General features: G+C 42.0%; 2 protein-coding genes across 10 annotated transcripts in view; one reads left to right on the plus strand and one right to left on the minus strand.

Moving 5' to 3' along the window:
• The window catches only part of TBC1D8 (TBC1 domain family member 8), a 126678-nt gene that overhangs the window by 67824 nt on the left and 41341 nt on the right, over positions 1 to 17513 (plus strand). For 8 of the 9 annotated variants that reach the window (XM_060168859.1, XM_060168860.1, XM_060168858.1 and 5 more), the window contains 3 exons: positions 35 to 153; positions 4387 to 4615; positions 7042 to 7282. In XM_060168859.1, coding sequence (XP_060024842.1) covers positions 35 to 153; positions 4387 to 4615; positions 7042 to 7282 — 589 coding nt within the window. The remainder of the gene's footprint in view (positions 1 to 34; positions 154 to 4386; positions 4616 to 7041; positions 7283 to 17513) is intronic. The other variant, XM_060168864.1, reaches the window with a different exon arrangement.
• Positions 14782 to 15253, minus strand: LOC132531220 (small ribosomal subunit protein bS18m). Its single transcript, XM_060168873.1, has one exon. It carries the CDS (start codon positions 15236 to 15238, stop codon positions 14807 to 14809), a length of 432 nt encoding a protein of 143 aa, XP_060024856.1. The 5' UTR covers positions 15239 to 15253; the 3' UTR covers positions 14782 to 14806.

Raw genomic sequence — 17513 nt, forward strand, 5'->3', positions numbered from 1 at the left:
CTTAATCTCTGTGTCTTTTTCTGTTCTAACCCAGGTGCCACGTTAGAGGAAATAAACCAGCACTGGGACTGGCTGGAGCAAAATCTGCTCCACACCTTGTCCGTCTTTGATAATAAAGATGACATTGCCAGTTTTGTCAAAGGGAAGGTGAAGGTAGGTCCCTGGACTGTGATGTCTCTCCCCGTTTCCCCATCTTTCTTATCACGTCCTTACAGCCTTCTAGACGCTACAGCATTTTTCATCATTTTCTTTTCCCTTAACAGTGTTCTCCGTGATAATTGAACTGCTTGGCTTACTACCTAAAGCAAAATGAGTTTGACTTGTCATCAGTCAAATTTTGCAGAGTCGGTCTGACAAAATTCACCCGAAAAAAAAAACCCAAAAAAACCCCAACAAAAGCCTCATTCTCAGGCCTGAGGTTTCGTTACCCTTTACAGAAGTGAAGGTCCTTTTTTATCTCAGGGAAAAAAAAAAAATGCTAAGATTCGTGTTTTTGCACAGCAACAATGTTATTTGACCCCTGAAGCTAGTTACTCCCAACTTTTTTTTTGCAGCTGTGACACCTTGTCCGTCTTTTATTTTGTTGGACCTAGCACTTGCCTCCTTCTGAAAGTGGATATTTATTCTTAAAATATGTTAAGTGAAGAATTAAAACAAAATAAGTTTTGAGAAAAGAGAGGACTATTTGGGGAGGTCTCTCTCCATACCTGCTGTGAGCTATGTCTTATGTTAACAGGTCTCACTGCAAAAGCATGATTGGTAACCGGTGCTTTAAAAACCCTCTCAGTGTTGTTCGTCGTTGCTTGTTTCATCTTTAGTTCTTCTAGGTCCTTGTTAAATGTTTCTTGCATTTTGTCCATTCTATTTCCAAGATTTTGGATCATCCTTACTATCATTATTCTGAATTCTTTTTCAGGTAGACTGCCCAGAAACTAACACATCATTGTAAAGCAATTATACCCCAATAAAGATGTTAAAAAAAATAAAATAAAATGTTTTATCAAAAAAAAAAATCCTCTCTGGCAGGGAGAGACGGTTTCTCATTCTAAATTTAACTGTCTTACTAAACACTTTAACACATTAGCCTGTAATACAGTTTTCATCCTAGAGTGTTGTTTTTTCTTCCCAAAAGTGTGCCTTTCCAGCACCCCATGTGCTTTGGCTTTTAGTAAAGGGTCTGAGAGTGAATTCTCAAATTTGAAAGGACAAAACAAGAGCACCTTTTTCATTTGGGGATTGGGGATACTTGTGGGATCAGGTAGAAGACCAGTCTTCTGAGTCCAGGTGGAATGACAGTGTTGTCTGGTGGGGATTAGCAGGTGGGCGCAAGCCCTGGCGGGTCTTGTCCATCTCATGTGTTACCACCACAGCCTGGTCCAACTTGGTTCCTTGGGTCAGGCTGCACTGGGGCTTAGCAGCAGAAATACCCGGTTCACAGGTATTTTTCACATTGACCCCTTTTCTTGGTCTCACATGGGTTGTGGTGGTTCTTTGATTTAGGTGTTTCTCCTCTTAGTTGGGAACGAGGAAATGCATTTCTGCTGCAGTGGCTTTTAGAAAGCTTCTGTAGGGGAGGGAAAAACTTTTCCTTTACCCTCTTAGGTTCTGTGCCAGGGGCCTGGAAATTAAACTGACAGAAGACAGATTAATGAGAAAAACAGTTTATCAGCCTCTGCGGCCCACAGACAGGTAGGAGAAACTCTGTGATGAGTCACTCAAAGGGGTGCTTAGGACCTGGGGCTTGGGCAGCATCGTAATGAAGCACAGTGCATCTGTAGAGAAGTGAGGAGTCAGAGGAACAGGAGTGCGGCCTTTTAGGGCAGCAAACTGCCGGACGCTGGGTACTGGAGTGAGACTGACTGCTCCAGTCGGGTTCATCCTGTAGGTTCCTGCTGGTGCCTCTGGAGTTGGTCAGAGTCCAGAGTTGTCTCTGGTGGCTCAGGGTCTAAGAGCTGCTCTCCTCTTTCTGGCACAGGACTGGGAGACACCTTTAGAAATGGGAATTCGTGTCCTGTTTTTGGGTAAATAGTGGGGGAGGGCAGAGAGCTTTTCTGGCATCTGCTGTTTGTCAAGTGTCTTTAGCTCAAAATAATTCTTATGCCAGAGTGGCATATTCTGATCCCTTAACACTTCATGGTGAACATGCCTTCTATTTCCCAGGGAGGCTGCTGGCCTGGAGCAGGGGCCGGGGATTGAGGGGTCTGGCAGGTCGGAGGCTGGTCGAGCCTTTGGGGCCACCATGTGGTGGTGGTTCTCCCTCTGCCCTGGGCAGATTTGAAGGATCTGGGGATTGGGGCTTTCCTACTCAAAACCTGACCATCGACTGCTCTATGGAGGGTTTTTGTTTTTGTTTTTTTTTGTTTTCCGGTACGCGGGCCTCTCACTGTTGTGGCCTCTACCTTTGCAGAGCACAGGCTCCGGACGCACAGGCTCAGCGGCCATGGCTCACGGGCCCAGCCACTCCGCGGCATGTGGGATCTTCCTGGACCAGGGCACGAACCCGCGTCCCCTGCATCGGCAGGTGGACTCTCAACCACTGCACCACCAGGAAAGGAATCCCTCTGCTTTGAGCTGTGCTGTAACCAGACCCAGCAGACAAGGAAGCCAGCAGTCTGTGTGGCCACCCTTGTCTGGAGCCGTGACTGCTTGCTGTAGAGGCTTCTTAAAAAATCCCCTTCAGGGACTTCCCTGGCGGTCCAGTGGTCAAGACTGCATGCTTCCAATGCAGGGGGTGCGAGTTAGATCCATGGTTGGGGCACTCAGATCCCACATGCTGTGTGGTGCAGTGAAAAAATGAGATAAAAATTAAAAAGAAAAAATCCCCTTCACGTTTCAAGGTGCAGAGCATTTATTATATATTAGACACGCTTTAAAAAAAATACCTCTCTTAATTATAACATTTATATTTTATAATGTCTTGTTAAATAAAATTTGGAAAAGAAAGAAAAACATAATGAGGGAAATGCAAATCACTTGAAATTTCAGATTGACTTTTAAAGTAATTTTAAATTACATTTTTATTTTAATGGTAATGCCCAGGATATTTTCTAAAACCGCTTGTGCAATGCAGATTGGGCAGCAGTTCCCCCAAAAGTGGCCTTATCTTATTAGCCTTTTGTGAAACCACCCATACAAGAATAGAAGGGAAGGAAGGTGCTAATAAAAATAAATAAAAAGGTAGAATTACAGTGTATTTTTAAAATCGAGTAGCATATGTAAGGCCTGAGGCCGGGGAGTTCTTGAACAGAAGAAATTCTGGGTGAAAAAAAAATGTACAGTGAGCTCTCAGGAACGGGAATCAGAATTCTGATGCTGTCAGTGTGCTGTCACCCTTAGGATCAGGCCACAGCTTACATTCTAGGCACGTCTACCCCCTCGCCCCAGATTTAGAGAGGATCCTCACCATTGTTTGTCATCAACAAAACAATTGTAGATTCAGATTCTTCTTTCCCATCTTGCCTCCCCGTATACCGAGGTGCTCTGGAGGTATTGACAACCTCAGGAACCTCAGCCCCCCTGCCCCTTTTCTACCTTAGAAGACTAGAGGTGATACAGTGGTGGTGGAATGTATCAGGTGTCACACAGGCAGGCATTATTGGCTTTACACCCAGTTTTTGAACCCAATGAGGAAGACATTCGTGAGTTGTTTTTTTTTAAAGACCAATACTTATGTATTTATATACTTATTTTTATTGAAGTATAGTTGATTTAGAATGTTGTGTTAATTTCTGCTGTACGGCAAAATGATTCTATAATTATATGTACATTTTTAAAAAATATTCTTTTCCATTATGGTGTATCACGGATCTTGAACATATAGTTCCCTGTGCTCTCCAGTAGGACCTTGTTGTTTATCCATCCTATATGTAATGGTTTTCATCTGCTAACCCCAAATTCCCACTCCATCCCTCTCCCACCCTCCTCCCCCTTGCCATCCCCCAGTCTGTTCTCTACGTCCATGATTCTGTTTCTGTTTCGTAGATGGGTTCATTTCTGTAAAAAGACCAACTTTTAAATTCCAGCTTGGGTGGTTCTTCAGGGTTGATGCATTGAGTTCACACACCCGGGATAGTCGCTTGACTCTCTCTGACTCGTGTCTCTGGAGGCAGGAGCAGGGAGAGATTATAAAATAGTAACATGTTTGAGAACTGGAGCTTGGGAGTCAGAGATTTCCAAAGCCTGATGGCTGGAGAGCGGCCAAGAGAGAGACTGGTGCTGGGGTTCCCCCCCAACTTGCTTTCTCCCCACGGGGACGTGTTTCTGGGGGGTGCACGGGGTCCTCATCCACCCTGTGGGTCTGTCTGAGCGGGGCCGGCTCCCCGGCTGCGCATGCGCGGTTGTCCTTGCCCGTCTCCTGACCTGGGGACCCTTCTCTCTGTGCGTCAGGCTCTGATCGCCGAGGAGACAAGCAGCAGGCTGGCCGAACAGGAGGAGGAGCCTGAGAAGTTCCGAGAGGCCCTGGTGAAGTTCGAGGCCAGGTTCAACTTCCCGGAGGCCGAGAAGCTGGTCACCTATTACTCGTGCTGCTGCTGGAAGGGCAGGGTGCCCCGTCAAGGCTGGCTCTATCTCAGCATCAACCACCTCTGCTTCTATTCCTTCTTCCTGGGCAAGGAGCGTAAGTGAGGGGCGATTGGGTCCCTCCCAGGTGGACCTGGCCCCTGGGATGCTCAGCGCTGGTCCCGAGACCACTCGTTACGTGACTAGTTAGACGACAAAAGATTTAAATAAGCGGTTGAGACATAACAGGTCACACACGATTAATTTCCAAATGCCCTCTGCAGACAATCATATTGTATTACATACAGGACGACCACGAAGCAGGTTTGATTTTCTTTTTAAAATTTTTATTGGAGTATAGTTGATTTACAATGTTGTGCTAGTTTCTGCTCTACAGCAAAGTGAATCAGTTATACATATACATATATCCCCTCCTTTTTAGATTCTTTTCCCATAGAGGTCATTGCAGAGTATTGAGTAGAGTTCCCTGTGCTATACAGTAGGTCCTTATTAGTTATCCATTTCATATATTGGAGCGTGTACATGTCAGTCCCAATCTAAGGAGGTTTGGTTTTGCGGGAGTTCATTTCTTGTCCTGCCTTAAGGATCCTTTCTGTGTAGCTCCCTTCATGCAAAAACCGTACGGAAGGGTTTTTGCTACTATATTATCTATTACTTTGAAAACAGTGTTGTAACTGATGGCGCAGGAGTTCTAAAGGAATGGGACAGGTTGTGCTTCTGAATCCAGGGGGGCCATTTAGAGAATTCCCAGGCCTGAAGGTCACGACTGCTCCTGGGAGACTAGCAGTTGTTCCTAGAAGGGGGTTCCTCACGTGGGACCCCCTGAGATCCAGGCAGGGATTCACTTCTCAATCATTTTTCCACCCACTGTCATCGTTCTGGGCAATGGGATTCCAGGCTGAAAAAGGGAAGCCACAGGGTCAATTGTATATTGGAACGTTCAAAGTCATTACCATTGAAACTTGTTCCCGTAACAAATATTGTTTCAAGGACCCACGCAGGGTGGTGTATGTGCTGTATCTATATTTATATATTTAAGTATATATTTTTTTCTTCCTGCGTTTGTTTATATTTCACGTGGAACCAGTGTGCGGGGCTCCTCTTGCACTCTGCTGTGGCCAGCATCCTGCCCGTGGTCACACCTTGTCTTTCCCTGTGCCACCAGCCTGGGCTCAGACACCCCAGTACGTGCCCCCTGTGTGCACAGCCTTCCTCACCCTTGGGATGTGCTCTTACCTAACCCTTGCCATCCTTGCTCTTCTGCTTTCTGAAATGCTTCTCAAAATGAACACCCTGTCTCTCCTGGCCTTCCCCATTCTTAGGCCCATTTGGGATCTCTCGTTCATCCTTTAAAATTCAGTTCACATTTTTTCATCTCCAGGGAGCCTTCCCTGGTCCCCTTGTAATTTGTCCTCTGTTTGCATCTGTTTTGGGTCCTGTCGGGTCCCTGGTTGCTTCTTTGTTTACGTGTCTGTTATTCCTACTTGAACGCGCTTCTTAAGTGCAGGGCTCTTCACAAAGTAGATGCTTAACGAGAGAAAGCTGATAGCATAGATGGAGTGTGTCGGTGTGTGTGAAAAGAACTATATAAAAGCAACTAGAGGTAGCTGAAGAAGCTTATTCTCATGCCTCATGTAGAAAAGTGGACTTTTAAATGATTATGAAAACATTATGATTATGAAAACAAAAAATGATAATGAAAACATTATCGCAAAGTAAATGGAGAGACATGATAGAAATAAAAGCAGTTCAGCATTCCCATTTTCACTTGAAAAGGAAAATGAGTTATTTTCTGATATTTATCAGTCACCGTCACTAAACCTGATTTTGTTAAGTTGATAAAACTTGGAAAAAAGAAATGATTCCTAGTATTTGATAATATTTATCATTTTGACTTGTTACGTATGTCCCTCCCCATTTGCTCTGCATCAGCTCGCTAGCCTAATTACCACTGCCCTGGAAGCACTTCTGAGAGCAGAGTGCTAGTTTATAAACTGTGCAGTTAGTACCGTAGTACTTCAGTGAAAACTACTTGTGCTCTGTTTTCGAAGATTTGAGCAGCTGTCACTTGACATCATCTAAGTGTTAGGCCTGTGCCTCTAAACCAGATCGTGAATCCTCTTTTGACCTCTGTTTTTCATAGCTTATGCCATGAATGCTGCTACTGAAACCAGAATTTACGTGGATCAAGAAACATCTGCGTATTTTGCAAATATTGAAGTTTAACTATTTGGGGGAAAGTTTTCACGTTGTTAACTTGGTATGGCAGAATGATGTCCCTTGTATGTGTGCGGTAGCCCGCAACTTGGGAAGTTTTACTTAAATCTTCAAGATGATTGTTAGAACGGTGGGTTGGGTTCTAACGAACAGCTGTGAAGCAGTTCCTGTGTCTCCTCTTTCCTACTCTGGTTTGAAAGCTATTTGCATTTCAGCTGCAGGAAAAGCTTTGCACTGTTGCTGGTGCATTCAAGTTTGGGTTACATTTGAGGGTAAAATCTGTATTTGCCCTTTTTTCTTTTCTAGTTAAACTTGTAGTCCCTTGGGTTGACATCCAGAAGTTGGAGAGGACATCCAACGTCTTTCTGACGGATACCATCCGCATCACCACACAGAATAAGGAGCGGGACTTCTCCATGTTTCTGAACCTAGATGAGGTGTTCAAGATCATGGAGCAGCTGGCTGACGTGACACTCCGAAGGCTGCTGGATAATGAGGGCTTTGACCTGGACCCAGGTCTGCAGGAGCCCAGCCAGATCACCAAGAGGTAGGAACCTCCATACACAGGTGTCCCTAACCTCACAGGGGACCACAGCCCGTGTGCCACCTTCATGGACATGTGTTTTGGTTTTCTTTGTTTTTATAAGTATATTTTTGTTTTGTTCTGTTTTGTTTTTGCGGTACGCGGGCCTCTCACTGTTGTGGCCTCTCCCGTTGCGGAGCACAGGCTCCGGACGCGCAGGCTCAGCGGCCATGGCTCACGGGCCCAGCTGCTCCGCGGCATGTGGGATCTTCCCGGACCGGGGCACGAACCCGTGTCCCCTGCATCGGCAGGTGGACTCTCAACCACTGCGCCACCAGGGAAGCCCTATAAGTATATTTTTAAAACATATTTATTTATTTTGGCTGCGCTGGTCTTAGTTGTGGCATGTAGGATCTTTAGTTGAGGCATACGGACTTCTTAGTTAAGGCGTGCAAACTCTTAGTTGTGGCATGCGTGTGGGATCTAGTTCCCCAACCCGGGATCGAACCCAGGCCCCCTGCACTGGGAGCATGGAATCTTACCCACTGGACCACCAGGGAAGTTCCGGACATGTGCTTTGTTAACCTCATTGTATTAGTTTGAAATTTCCCTCGTGGCGTAATCCAAATTTTCCTATGTCGTTAATCATGACAGAGAGATAATAATTGGCAATGATGGTTATTCATTTCCTTTATGCAGTAGGCTTTGATTCCTGGATCCAATTTCCCCTTTTTTTCCAGAAAGTATTTCAAAATTGATTTTCATTAAAAAAAAAAAAATTCTTCCAGGAAATTCCCTGGTGGTCCAGTGGTTAGGACTCCATGCTTTCACTGCCATGGCCCTGGGTTTGATCCCTGGTCGGGGAACGAAGATCCCACAAGCCGTGCAGTGTGGCCAAGCAAACCCAAACTTTCAGAAAATACAATACAGGTAGCCTCATGATAGAATTCTATTCAGCATGGGGCTTTATTAGTGCACATTAAGAAATGTTGTTTTTTTCATATCACATTACTTTGTAGAAGACTTTTTCAGGAGCACTGGATATATTTTTGGTACCAATTTGTCACAAGAAATGTGCCTTACTGATAGTAAGCCAGCATTCTTTGTTATTTGCCCCCAATTGATACTGGTCATGGGGACTTATGAGGTCGTTGCTTGAATTATTTGCCAATTTAAAGCAGTTCGATTTTATTACCTAAAATTCAAACTGTGGTGTTTGAGCTTGACTCTGATTTCTGGCTTCGTGGTTCACACTGGGTGACTGCAGAGTTGATGCCTTTGTAAAAGTTCACCTTTGCATCCTTTGAAAAACACTTTATCCATGAAGTGCTGCCCTGGCTGGATGTTTCTGATGTAGTTACAGAATCACCACTGCTATCTGCACACTACTTGTCATTAAAAAACTTTTTTTTGGTGGTAAAATACACAAAACATAAGATTTGCCATCTTAACCATTTTTTAAAAACTTTTTTAATTGAATGAAAGATTCTTTAAATTCTATAGTGCTTTACAATTTTCAAAAGCTTCACACACATGATTTCATATAATCCCACAATAACCCTTCTTTAAAATCCCTTACTTCTATATTGCCCCTCTCCCTATCCCTCTCCCCACTGGTAACCAGTAGTTTGTTCTCTGAGTCTGCTTCTTTTTTGTTTTATTCACTAGTTTGTTGTATTTTTTAGATTCCACATATAAGTGATATCATATGGTATTCGTCTTTCTCTGTCTGACTTAGCATAATGCCCTCCAAGGCATCCTTGTTGCTGCAAATGGCAAAATTTCACTCTTTTATTTTCTATTTATTTATTTTTTACATCTTTATTGGAGTATAATTGCTTTACAATGCTGTGTTAGTTTCTGCTTTATAACAAAGTGAATCAGCAATACATGTACATATATCCCCATATCCCCTCCCTCTTGCGTCTCCCTCCCTCCCCATCCCACCCTTCTAGGTGGTCACAAAGCACCGAGCTGATCTCCCTGTGCTTTGAGGCTGCGTCCTACTAGCTATCTGTTTTTTTTTTCTTTTTTTTGCGGTACGCGGGCCTCTCACTGCTGTGGCCTCTCCCGTTGCGGAGCACAGGCTCCGGATGCGCAGGCTCAGTGGCCATGGCTCACGGGCCCAGCCGCTCCGCGGCATGTGGGATCTTCCCGGACCGGGGCACGAACCCGTGTCCCCTGCATCGGCAGGCGGACTCTCAACCACTGCGCCACTAGGGAAGCCCCTAGCTATCTGTTTTACATTTGGTAGTGTATATATGTCCATGCCACTCTCTCACTTCGTCCCAGCTTCCCCTTCCTCCTCCCCGTGTCCTCAAGTCCATTCTCTATGTCTGCGTCTTTACTCTTGTCCTGCCCCTAGGTTCATCAGAACCATTTTTTTTTTTAGGTTCCATATATGTGTATTAGCATATGTTATTTGTTTTTCTCTTTCTGACTTACTTCACTTTGTATGACAGACTCTAGGTCCATCCACCTCACTACAAATAACTCAATTTCGTTTCTTTTTATGGCTGAGTAATATTCCATTGTATTTATGTGCCACATCTTCTTTATCCATTCATCTGTTGATGGACACTTAGGTTGCTTCCATGTCCTGGCTGTTGTAAATAGAGCTGCAATGAACATTGTGGTACATGACTCTTTTTTTTTTTTAAACATCTTTATCGGAATATAATTGCTTTACAATGGTGTGTTAGTTTCTGCTTTATAGCAAAGTGAATCAGCTGTACATATACATATATCCCCATATCCCCTCCCTCTTGCGTCTCCCTCCCACCCTCCCTATCCCACACCTCTATGTGGTCACAAAGCACCGAGCTGATCTCCCTGTGCTATGCAGCTGCTCCCCACTAACTATCTATTTTACATTTGGTAGTGTTTATATGTCCGTGCCACGCTCTCACTTCATCCCAGCTTACCCTTCCCACTCCGTGTGTCCTCAGTTCCCTTCTCTACGTCTGCGTCTTTATTCCTGTTCTGCCCCTAGGTTCTTCAGTACCTTTTTCTTTTTAGATACCATATATATGTGTTAGCATATGGTATTTGTTTTTCTCTGACTTACTTCACTCTGTAGGACAGACTCTAGGTCCATGCACCTCACTACAAATAACTCAATATCGTTTCTTTTTATGGCTAATATTCCATTGTATATATGTGCCACATCTTCTTTATCCATTCATTTGTCGATGGACACTTAGGTTGCTTCCATGTCCTGGCTATTGTAAATGGAGCTACAATGAACATTGTAGTACATGACTCTTTTTGAACTATGGTTTTCTCAGGGTATATGCCTAGTAGTGGGATTGCTGGGTCGTATGGTAGTTCTATTTTTAGTTTTGTAAGGAACTTGCATACTGTTGTTCTCCATAGTGGCTGTATCAATTTACATTCCCACCAACAGTGCAAGAGTGTTCCCTTTTCTCCACACCCTCTCCAGCATTTATTGTTTGTAGATTTTTTGATGATGGCCATTCTGACCCATGTGAGGTGATACCTCATTGTAGTTTTGATTTGCAATTCTCTAATGATTAATGATGTTGAGCATTCTTTCATGTGTTTGTTGGCAAGCTGTATATCTTCTTTGGAGAAATGTCTGTTTAGGTCTTCTGCCCATTTTTGGATTGGGTTGTTTGTTTTTTTGAGATTGAGCTGCATGAGCTGCTTGTATATTTTGGAGATTAATCCTTTGTTGGTTGCTTCATTTGCAAATATTTTCTCCCATTCTGAGGGTTGTTTTTTCCTCTTGTTTATGGTTTCCTTTGCTGTGAAAAAGCTTTTAAGTTTCATTAGATGCCATTTGTGTATTTTTGTTTTTATTTCCATTCCTCTAGGAGGTGGGTCAGAAAGGATCTTGCTGTGATTTACGTCATAGAGGGTTCTGCCTATGTTTTCCTCTAAGAGTTTTGTAGAGTCTGGCCTTACATTTAGGCCTTTAATCCACTTTGAGTTTATTTTTGTATACGGTGTTAGGGAGTGTTCTAATTTCATTCTTTTACATGTAGCTGTCCAGTTTTCCCAGCACCACTTATTGAAGAGGCTGTCTTTTCTCTAGTGTATATTCTTGCCTCCTTTATCAAAGATAAGGTGACCATATGTGCGTGGGTTTATCTCTGGGCTTTCTATCCTGTTCCATTGATCTATCTTTCTGTTTTTGTGCCAGTACCATACTGTCTTGATTACTGTAGCTTTGTAGTGTCGTCTGAAGTCTGGGAGCCTGATTCCTCCAGCTCCGTTTTTCTTTCTCAAGATTGCTTTGGCTATTTGGGGTCTTTTGTGTTGCCATACAAATTGTGAAATTTTTTGCTCTAGTTCTGTGAAAAATGCCATTGGTAGTTTGATAGGGATTGCATTGAATCTGTAGATTGCTTTGGGTAGTGTAGTCATTTTCACAACATTGATTCTTCCAATCTAAGAACATGGTATATCTCTCCATCTGTTTGTATCGTCTTTGATTTCTTTCATCAGTGTCTTATAGTTTTGTGCATACAGGTCTTTTGTCTCCTTAGGTAGGTTTATTCCTAGGTATTTTATTCTGTTTGTTGCAGTGGTAAGTGGGAGTGTTTCCTTAATTTCTCTTTCATATTTTTCATTGTTAGTGTATAGGAATGCAAGACATTTCTGTGCATTAATTTTATATCCTGCAACTTTACCAGATTCATTGATTAGCTCTGGTAGTTTTCTGGTAGCATCTTGAGGATTCTCTATGTGTAGTATCATGTCATCTGCAAACAGTGACAGCTTTGCTGCTTCTTTTCCGATTTGGATTCCTTTTATTTCTTTTTCTTCTCTGATTTCTGTGGCTAAAACTTTCAAAACTATGTTGAATAATAGTGGTGAGCATGGGCAACCTTGTCTTGTTCTTGATCTTAGAGGAAATGGTTTCAGTTTTTCACCACTGAGAACGATGTTGGCTGTGGGTTTGTCACAGCCAACAGGTAGGTTCCCTCTGTGCCTACTTTCTGGAGAGTTTTTATCATAAATATGTGTTGAATTTTTGTGAAAGCTTTTTCTGCATCTATTGAGATGATCATATGGTTTTTATCCTTCAATTTGTTAATATGGTGTATCACATTGATTCATTTGTGTATATTGAAGAATCCTTGCATTCCTGGGATAAAGCCCACTTGATCATGGTGTATGATCCTTTTAATGTGCTGTTGGATTCTGTTTGCTAGTATTTTGTTGAGGATTTTTTCATTTATGTTCATCAGTGATATTGGCCTGTAGTTTTCTTTTTCTGTGACATCTTTGTGTGGTTTGGTATCAGGGTGATGGTGGCCTCGTAGAATGAGTTCGGGAGGGTTCCTTCGTCTGCTATATTTTGGAGGAGTTTGAGAAGGATGGGTGTTAGCTCTTTAAATATTTGATAGAATTTGCCTGTGAAGCCATCTGGTCCTGGGCATTTGTTTGTTGGAAGATTTTTCGTCGCAGTTTCAATTTCAGTGCTTGTGATTGGTCTGTTTATATTTTGTTTCTTCCTGGTTCAGTCTCAGAAGGTTGTGCTTTCCTAAGAATTTGTCCATTTCTTCCAGGTTGTCCATTTTATTGGCATAGAGCTGCTTGTAGTAATCTCTCATGATCCTTTGTATTTCTGCAGTGTCAGTTGTTACTTCTCCTTTTTCATTTCTAATTCTATTGATTTGAGTCTTTTCCCTTTTTTTCTTGATGAGTCTGGCTAATGGTTTATCAATTTTGTTTATCTTCTCAAAGAACCAGCATTAGGTTTTATTGATCTTTGGTATTGGTTCCTTCATTTCTTTTTCATTTATTTCTGATCTGATCTTTATGATTTCTTTCCTTCTGCTAACTTTGGGGTTTTTTTGTTCTTCTTTCCCTAATTGCTTTAGTTGTAAGGTTAGGTTGTTTATTTGAGATGTTTCCTGTTTCTTGAGGTAGGATTGTATTGCTCTAAACTTCCCTCTTAGAACTGCTTTTGCTGCATCCCATAGGTTTTGGGTCGTCGTGTTTTCATTGTCATTTGTTTCTAGGTATTTTTTGATTTCCTCTTTGATTTCTTCAGTGATCCCTTGGTTATTAAGTAGTATTGTTTAGCCTCCATGTGTTTGTAGTTTTTACAGGTTTTTTTCCTGTAATTTATATCTAGTCTCATAGTGTTGTGGTCAGAAAAGATACTTGATATGATTTCAGTTTTCTTAAATTTACCAAGGCCTGATTTGTGACCCAAGATATGATCTATCCTGGAGAATGTTCCATGAGCACTTGAGAAGAAAGTGTATTCTGTTGGTTTTGGATGGAATGTCCTGTAAATATCAGTTAAGTCCATCTTGTTTAATATGTCATTTAAAGCTTGTGTTTCCTTATTTATTTTCAATTTGGATGATCTGTCCATTGGTGAAAGTGGGGTGTTAACGTCCCCTACTATATTGTGTTACTGTCAATTTCCCCTTTTATGGCTGTTAGCATTTGCCCTATGTATTGAGGTGCTCCTATGTTGGGTGCATAAATATTTGCAATTGTTATATCTACTTCTTGGATCGATCCCTTGATCATTATGCAGTGTCCTTCTGTGTCTCTTCTAATAGTCTTTATTTTAAAGTCTATTTTGTCTGATATGAGAATTGCTACTCCAGCTTCTTTATTTTGATTTCGATTTGCATGGAATATCTTTTTCCATCCCCTTACTTTCAGTTTGTATGTGTCCCGAGATCTGAAGTGGGTCTCTTGTAGACAGCATATATATGGGTCTTGTTTTTGTATCCATTCAGCCAGTCTGTGTCTTTTGGTGGGAGCATTTAATCCATTTATATTTAAGGTAATTATTGATATGTATGTTCCTATTACCATTTTCTTAATTGTTTTGTGTTTGTTTTTGTAGATCTTTTTTCGTGTTTCCTGCCTAGAGAAGTTCCTTTAGAATTTGCTGTAAAGCTGGTTTGGTCTTGCTGAATTCTCTTAACTTTTGCTTGTCTGTAAAGGTTTTAATTTCTACATCAAATCAATGAGATCCTTGTTGGGCAGAGTAATCTTGGTTGTAGGTTTTTCCCTTTCATCACTTTAAATATGTCCTGCCACTCCCTTCTGGCTTGCAGAGTTTCTGCTGAAAGATCAGCTATTAACCTTATGGGGATTCCCTTGTATGTTATTTGTTGTTTTTCCCTTACTGCTTTTAATATTTTTTCTTTGTATTTAATTTTTGATAGTTTGACTAATATGTGTCTTGGCGTGTTTCTCCTTGGATTTATCCTGTATTGGACTCTCTGCGCTTCCTGGACTTGATTGACTATTTCTTTCCCCATGTTAGGGAAGTTTTTAACTATAATCTCTTTAAGTATTTTCTCAGACCCTTTCTTTTTCTCTTCTTTTTCTGGGACCCCTATAATTTGAATGTTGGTGCATTTTTTTTTTTTTCACTTTTTCCTCATATAATTTCAAATTATTAAGAATTAAAAACATAATACTTCATAGTTTGATAAGATTTAGCCTATCAGTTCTCTACTCAAAGGTTATTAAATCTTACAGTTTGAGCCAGTATTAATACCACACAACTATAAAATAAATTTATTGATGATAACTTTATAGAATTTATTCCCTGTATTTGATGTTACAAACTTTAGGGTCTTTGAGATATGCAGGATCCTTGTATGTAACTGGCATAAACCCCATTATTTGAGCTCTCTTAATTGCTTTTGTGATTTCTTTTTGTTTCTTCCCACAAAGACCTGTTATGTGCCTTCCATAAATGCATCCAGTAAATGGAGAAATAAACTGGGATAAAAGCTGTACATTCTTATAATCTACACGTTTTCCACACAAGATACATTTTTTCAGAGGCTCCTTATAAGGATTTTCCATTGGAACAGGCAAGTCCTCATTGCTGGTTACCTGTTTATATTGTGAACAACTTCTCCACAGCACTGCATGAGCCCCAGAATCTGTGAGGCAGACAGCAGCCGTTACGAAGTGCTTTAACGCTCTCCTTCCTAGCCCACTGCAAAGGGCTACCATAGCTGCCATGGTTCGTTGCTCCTCCTCTTCTGTTGGTGCATTTAATATTGTTTCAGAGGTCTCTGAGAGTGTCCTCAATTCTTTTCATTCTTTTTTCTTTATTCTGTTCTGCAGTAGTTATTTCCACTATTTTATCTTCCAGGTCACTTATCCATTCTTCTCCCTCAGTTATTCTGCTATTGATTCCTTTTAGATAATTTTAAATTTCATTTATTGTGTTGTTCATCATTGTTTGTTTGCTCTTTAGTTCTTCTGGGTCCTTGTTAAATGTTTCTTGTATTTTCTCCTTCTGTTTCCAAGATTTTGGATCATCTTTACTATCATTATTCTGAATTCTTTTTCAGGCAGACTGCCTATTTCCTCTTCATTTGTTTGGTCTGGTGGGTTTTTGCCTTGCTCCTTCATCTGCTGTGTATTTCTCTGTCTTCTCATTTTGTTTAACTTTCTGTGTTTGGGGTCTCCTTTTCGCAGGCTGCAGGTTCATAGTTCCCATTGTTTTTGGTGTCTGCCCCCAGTGGGTGAGGTTGGTTCAGTGGGTTGTGTAGGCTTCCTGGTGGAGGGGACTGGTGCCTGTGTTCTGGTGGATGAGGCTGTATCTTGTCTTTCTGGTGGGCAGGTCCACGTCTGGTGGTGTGTTTTGGGGTGTCTGTGAACTTATTATGATTTTAGGCAGCCTCTCTGGTAATGGGTGGGGTTGTGTTACTGTCTTGCTAGTTGTTTGGCATAGGATGTCCAGCACTGTAGCTTGCTGGTCATTGTGTGGAGCTGGGTCTTAGCCTTGAGATGGAGATCTCTGAGAGAGCTTTCGCCGATTGATATTACGTGGGGCTGGGAGGTCTCTGGTGGTCCAGTGTCCTGAACTTGGCTTTCCCACCTCAGAAGCTCAGGCCTGCAACCTGGCTGGAGCACAAAGACCGTGTCAGCCACATGGCTAGTTCAGAGAACCGGGTGGTGAAATGGAGTGGACAGTCACACTGGAGGGAGAAGGCACCCCCCAGGAGGAGGGTGGTGCTGCAGGTTCCCCTGTGGCCTGTGCCGTGTGGAGGGCGAGCTGAAATTTCACTCTTTTAAATGGCTGAGCAGTATTCCCTTGTATACATACACCACATCTTTATCCACGCATCTGTTGATGGACACTTAGGTTGTTTCCGTATCTTGGAAATTGTAAATAACACTGCTATGAACATTGGGGTGCACGTATCTTTTCGAGTTAGTGTTTCTGTTTTTTTTTTTCAGATATATACCCAGGAGTGGAATTGCTAGGTCATATGGTCCTTCTGTTTTTAGTTTTTTGAGGAATCTCCATACTGTTTTCCATATTGGCTGCAGCAATTTACATTCCCACTAACAGCGTAGGAGGGTAGGTATGAGGGTTCCCTTTTCTCCACACCCTCTCCAGCGTTTATCATTTGTAGACTTTTTGATCATGGCCATTCTGACATGTGCGAGGTGATATCTCATTGTGGTTTTGATTTGCATTTTCCCAATGATTAGCAATCATTTTTAAGCCTACAGTTTGGTGGTATTAAGTACATGCATTCATGTTGTTGTGTAACCATCACCACCATCCATCTTTAGAGCTCTTATCTTTCAAAACTGAAACTCTGTCTGCATTAACACTAACTCCCCACTGCTTCCCCAGCCTCTGGCACCCACCCTGCTGCTTTCTGTCTCTTGGAATCTGCCTCCTCTAGTGAAATCCTACAGTATTTGTCTTTTTTGTGCCTGGCCTACTTTGCTTAACCTGATGTCCTCAAGGTTCTCCCACGCTGTAGATTGTCAGAATCTCCCTCCTTTTTAAGACTGAATAATATTCCGATGTATGTTTATACTGCATTTTGCTTACCTGTGTATCCATCAGTGGACACTGTGTTCCTTCTACCTTTGGCTGTTGTGAATAATGGTGCTGTGAACGTGGGTGTGCAAATATCTCTTTAAGACTCTGCTTTCAGTTCTTTTGGTCACATGCCCGGAAGTAGAATTGCTGGACCATGTGGTATTTCTAGTTTAAGGTTTTAGGAACCACTAGTCATTAAAACTTTTTTTTTTTAATCATTCATCTATTTTACCATTCCTATTTTTCCTTAAACATGTCTACTGCCTTCTCTGAACATTTAGGGGAATGTGTGTCTTTCTAACTAGTGGTCTCTGAATGGCAGTGTCTAAGAGTTTTCATGCGTTCAGAAAGAATTCAAAGACCCTTCCTGCTGTGTGTGTATATTTTAAATCGATCATGTATACAAGTGGAGTTTGGGGTAAAACGCCACTGAATTTCGCTTGGTTT

This window comes from Lagenorhynchus albirostris, chromosome 13 (genome assembly GCF_949774975.1).
Source record: "Lagenorhynchus albirostris chromosome 13, mLagAlb1.1, whole genome shotgun sequence".
NCBI lineage: Eukaryota > Metazoa > Chordata > Mammalia > Artiodactyla > Delphinidae > Lagenorhynchus > Lagenorhynchus albirostris.

What these genes read in the sequence shown, in the direction of transcription:
- LOC132531220 (XM_060168873.1), bottom strand. Translation starts at nt 15,238, where the DNA reads ATGGCAGCTATGGTAGCCCTTTGCAGTGGGCTAGGAAGGAGAGCGTTA.